This window comes from Polistes canadensis, unplaced genomic scaffold (genome assembly GCF_001313835.1).
Source record: "Polistes canadensis isolate GaletaPanama2010 unplaced genomic scaffold, ASM131383v1 scaffold_298, whole genome shotgun sequence".
Taxonomy (NCBI): Eukaryota; Metazoa; Arthropoda; class Insecta; order Hymenoptera; family Vespidae; genus Polistes; species Polistes canadensis.
In genome coordinates, this window is record NW_014569845.1 from 1 (window position 1) to 5,520 (window position 5,520).

The 5,520-nt window shown below is 25.4% G+C and overlaps 2 protein-coding genes across 2 annotated transcripts in view; one reads left to right on the forward strand and one right to left on the reverse strand.

The window, feature by feature from the left end:
• Positions 1-979: 979 nt before the first annotated feature.
• On the forward strand, positions 980-3,041 carry LOC106791343 (UDP-xylose and UDP-N-acetylglucosamine transporter-like). The gene is made up of 5 exons (XM_014756915.1): positions 980-1,364; positions 1,462-1,678; positions 1,746-2,060; positions 2,180-2,331; positions 2,442-3,041. Exons 1-5 carry the CDS (start codon positions 1,288-1,290, stop codon positions 2,689-2,691), a joined length of 1,011 nt encoding a protein of 336 aa, XP_014612401.1. The 5' UTR covers positions 980-1,287; the 3' UTR covers positions 2,692-3,041.
• A 545-nt stretch (positions 3,042-3,586) lies between these two features.
• Positions 3,587-5,520, reverse strand: part of LOC106791338 (AMP deaminase 2) — a 19,019-nt gene continuing 17,085 nt past the window's right edge. The window contains exons 8-12 of the mRNA XM_014756908.1: positions 5,363-5,499; positions 5,118-5,281; positions 4,750-5,044; positions 4,562-4,672; positions 3,587-4,474 (exon numbers count right to left, since the gene is read on the reverse strand). Coding sequence (XP_014612394.1) covers positions 4,304-4,474; positions 4,562-4,672; positions 4,750-5,044; positions 5,118-5,281; positions 5,363-5,499 — 878 coding nt within the window. The 3' untranslated portion in view covers positions 3,587-4,303. The remainder of the gene's footprint in view (positions 4,475-4,561; positions 4,673-4,749; positions 5,045-5,117; positions 5,282-5,362; positions 5,500-5,520) is intronic.

Here is a 5,520-nt window from a genome sequence, read left to right on the forward strand (position 1 = left end):
AGTTAGAGTCAAAAATATTAAAATTTTCGTATTATTAAATTTTCAAGCTTGAATAACGTTCAGTAAATATTACAGTAATTTCTATTTTCTTGTTTTGTCTTTAAGATTTTTCACTGTAATCGTATTTTATTAAATTTGCAATTTTTCTTTTTCGTAAAATGCAATTTAAAAGTATTTCATAATAATTATTAGATATTATTTTTTTTAGTAACTTAGTATTTTTACTTTTCCTATTTCTTTATTTTTATTTTATGTAAATGTAAAATCACGTGTTTAAATTTAATTTTATTGCCACGGTAAATAAGTAGAAATTTGCAAAAAGTGCATCTGCAAATTGGACGATTGCTATGTCAGGCTATTGTTTCATTTTTGATTGTATGATTAATATAGTTTTCTTTTTGTTACAGGTGATCGTCGTAGGATTTAACAACCAAACCTTTGAGATTTTTTTTTGTTTGAACGCCATGAATATTTTTTAAAATAAATGCATTTCTGAAGGCACACACATGTTTATACATTAAAAATTAAATATAATTATATAAAATTCTATATTACAATGTGTAACTATACTATATATATTATCATAGAATATCGTTTTCTTTGATAGTATTGTACCATCATCGCGTTAAGTATCTATTATCGTCCACTGGTGGTCTCGGTAGTAAGTAAAATGAATCTGGGTAGATAAAAAAGGGCACTTGTGAGCTTATATGTATTTCTGTATTCTTTGATGCGGCTTACAGTTTTATATTATGTTACAGAAAAGCATTGATTAGTCGTATATCTTTCTAAATCATTATATATATAATTTATTATTTTCATCCCAAAGATATTTCACTTAATCTAAAATATAACATGTATTACAATATAAATAATATTATTTACGGTATTAATTTTTTTTTGTACATAACTTAAATATATAATAATAATCAAAATAAATAAAAATATGTTTAGTATAAATTGAATTAATTAGAAAATAAGAATAAAGGAAATAAGAAATAAGAAAATAATTGATTGATAATGAGTATGAATTGGTTGATTGTATTACCGGTATACAAAGTTCATTATTTTATACATGGTGTCATGTTATTTTTTTGACGTAACGTATGAATAGCTTACGTAATAAAATAAATTATCATGAATAGAAATTTATCAGTAATACCTTGAATAAGGCAACGATTGTATTCCTTATGTTACTCACAATCTATTTTACATATTTCGTGGCACGTTGCTCGAAGTGGTTGTTAGGTTAAGTGTTAAAGAAAACAATTTCAATTAATATTTAAAATGCGTGCGGCTATTGCAATATTTTGTGTTTTTTTGGGATGCTGCACCAATGTGGTCTTTTTGGAACTTCTTGTTAAGTTAGTACATATATATATTCACTTTTCATATTATTTATTTAATATCTCCATGTAAAAAAATATTTACTATTTTGTATATTTGATATTTCATTTACAGAGAAGATCCTGGTAGTGGAAATCTAATAACATTTTCACAATTTTTCTTTATATCTTTAGAAGGATTTTTATTTACTTCCAAATGCGGAACTGTAAAACCAAACATCGGTATAAAAGATTACCTTATATTAGTAGCAATGTTTTTTATTACCAATGTTTGTAACAATTATGCATTTGATTTTAATATACCGATGCCACTTCATATGATTTTTAGAGCTGTGAGTAAACAATATTGGGTGTATTTTATTAGCAGAGTATCAATTGTATTATTTTATAATTTTTTAGGGTTCTCTAATAGCTAACATGATAATGGGTATCATAATATTAAAGAAACATTACTCATTTAGTAAATATTTATCTGTTTTCATGATTACCTTTGGAATTGCAATATGCACTATTATCAGCAGCAAAGACATTAAGTCATTGCAAGCTAAGAACGTTGAACACGTTCCAACTACACCATGGGATGATCTCTTTTGGTGGATGTTAGGTATTACATTATTAACTATTGCATTATTTGTTTCTGCTAGAATGGGTATCTATCAAGAGGTTTTACATGAACGATATGGGAAAAATGCAAGAGAAGCTTTATATTATACGGTACGAAATTTTATAATTATATATAATATATATAGGCAATATAAATGGGTATATTTATATTGAGTTAATATTTATCAAAGACTCATTAATCGAAAAGATATTTATATGATCAATTTCAGCATTTACTATCGTTTCCATTTTTTTTACCGCTGACGTTTAACATTTATGACCATTTTGTTTTGGCAATGGCATCAGAGTCGTTGATTATACCTGTGATTAATTTATCGATGCCTAAAGTAGTTGTTTATTTAATTGGAAACGTTCTTACGCAGTATCCTTACAACATTTTGTATTTATTATGATTAACTATTTAATTTATCATAATATCGTACCTAGAATACATATATAACATATATATTTTTCCTAACTTATATATTACAGATATCTGTGTATAAGTTCTGTGTTTGTTTTAACTACAGAATGCACATCTCTTACTGTAACACTGGTAATAACTTTAAGAAAATTCTTTTCATTGATTTTCTCTATCATTTATTTCAAGAATCCATTTACTTTATATCATTGGATCGGTACATTTCTAGTCTTTACGGGTACAATAATATTTACAGAGGTTGTATCGAAAATCTCTCAAAGTCTGCAATATAATACTACGAAAAAAGCAAAAGTACAATAAGTATATATAGTCTCAAATTTGTTTTTCTTTTTATTTAAATGAGGTTTTGGAAATAATTGAATTAAAGCTGTATTACTAGTAAAGAAAGCTTCTTATTTTAATAATTGATATTTTAATGAAGAAATTATAATATTATATATATATATAATATATAATATATATACAGGATGTCTAAGAATTTTTCAGCCAAACGATATCAGCGTATTTTATGCACAAAAATAAGAAAAAAATGTTATATAAACATAGCTACGTTTAAGGATTTGATACCGTTTAGTTGGAGAAAGTTCAGACATCCTGTATATATATGTATATTATATATTTCTGTCTTTCTCTACAAAAAAATATTCGCATAAAGATTATCTACTTAGATACATTATAATAATTAAATGTCGCATTACTATATATCTATATATAAATGTAGGCTTATCAATAAAACAATTTTTGATAAACTTTTACCATAAAAATGAATTGAAAAATAGATAAGATTTAATAAATTTGACCAAATTTAATGATAATTGTAATTTGATATATACACATACATAATATTTAATAATGAACAGTTAATCCTTGGATAAGTTTGTTAAATTAATAATAATAATAATAATCATATATAATGTGTATATAAATATAGATATATATATATATATATAGGTATATGCCAAAATGAAATAATTTGTTGCATACGAAAATCATAGTTAACACGTTAAACGTAACACTGATCTTTCTATGAACTGGCCTTAGACTTTCCATCCAGGCTGTTTGGCGTTTAATGTGTTAATTATACTTTATACATAATTATTATATAAACGTATAAAAATATAAGAAACTAAAAGCTTAAATTGAACAAGTATTTAAAAAAAGAAAAGAATAAGAACACTACTATTAGATGTGGCTAAATTGTAAAAAAAAAAAATATATTTTTTTTAATGTATATATATTTAATATATATATAAATTTTTTTTTTGTATAGTTATCAAACTCTAATAAACTAATCGATATTTAAATAAAATAAGGAGTATTTCTAACTAACAATAAGTAATTTTTTTTCAATTGGTCAACACACGCAGATTTAAGATTTCGCTTCTGCCATTTACTTTTGTTCTTTGTCGTTGAATAAGAACTTCGAAGATATTGCAAAAGACACTTCTATATAAGATTATTAATAGTTAGTTTTTGTTCACACTTATACGCGCGCGCGCGCGTAACCATGGAAATATGCATAGTAAATAAAAATATAATATTCGATACCAAAATGTATATATAAAAGGTATTGTCAGATTTCAGTTTAACATATACTTTGAGAAATATAATACAGTTAGATCTTTTTTTGATTGTATTAAGAAATATATATAATTAACGAGAAACATTTGTTTAATATTAATTTAGGATCTTCCATATGAAAGAGATAGTCTACTTATTTAAAATATATATATATATCATACAGAAATGCTTAGTAAAAATTGTAAGATAAATCAAATTAATTTATTTCATTAGAGAAATAAGAAACTTATCTGTTCCATTATAAATTTTTTGTCCATATTTGAGATGACTCATTTCAAAGAAAATATCGTTGTACTCTAATATAATAGATCTTGCAAAGTTAAACCAAAGTTTAAAATAGTATAGATTCCGGTTTTTCTACGACTTTGCAAATGTTGCATAATTCATCGACCAAAGTTTCATATCTATAAGCCACTCGTATATCCGGTACATTGGTCCTAGTGATATCATTACCGGCAACACCTTCTTTTGTATAATTTGGACCAAGCCAGTATTGTTTACTCTATAAAATATTTGGATTAAAATTATTTAATATAATATATACAAAATATAAAATATAAAAATCTATTAGATAAATACAACAACAAACCTTGTGTGGGAAACCACTCATAAGAACTGAATTACGAGCTAGTTCGCACATATCGCATGAACTGAGCTTCCATACTTGTGCAGCAATACTATACTCTTCCATCAAAGGTTCCTATAAACGAATCAAAATTTTTAAAGAAACGTTTGTCGTAATATAAACTATAATATATGACTTTTTCTTTTTCTTACTTTTGTGAAGTGGAATTGTAAAGGATCATCCGTTGAAAGACTTACGCACAATCCTCTGGCAAGATATTCGGGTAGAGGATTACGATGATAATTTAAGAAAAGAGAATTGTTACTTAACGGAGACATAGCAATGCCAATTTGTGCCAAATAATACAAATATTGGAGTACAGGAACTTTTCTTAGCAAAAGTCCATGAGAAATATTTTCTGCCATCATGTAACCACAAACAAGATGTTGAATCGGTCCAGCCTCTCCGCAATGAGGGCGAAGAACAAAAGTATTGAAACCTTGTTCACTATGAAATAAATCATAATAACATTCACAAATCTTTTTTTCAACTTTTCTTTTTTATTAACAATTTAACTTACGCTCTGAAGTGATTTAATACGGTCATATTTGCATATGTATAATATTGATAGTAACCATATGGTGGATTTTCAATATCATCCCACTCAGCTGGAGGACAAACATCTTTATCAAATAATGGATTTTCGGGTTTACTTTCGTCATCAACGGAATCAAATCCTATCACCTATTGTATGAATAAATATTGAATAAGTAATAGAATAATAAGTGAATATATTTTCAAATAAATCAAAGTAGTATTACTTACGTATTGTAAAAATTTGTGTAATTCAGGATGCGAATTAGGGTCATTAGTAACTTCAAATAAAGGTAAAAATATATTGTTCAAAATTTCTTGGAAATTGGTTATAAGTTTATTTAACTTGAAGATATCACTATAAATAAAAAATATGTAATTAATCTTTT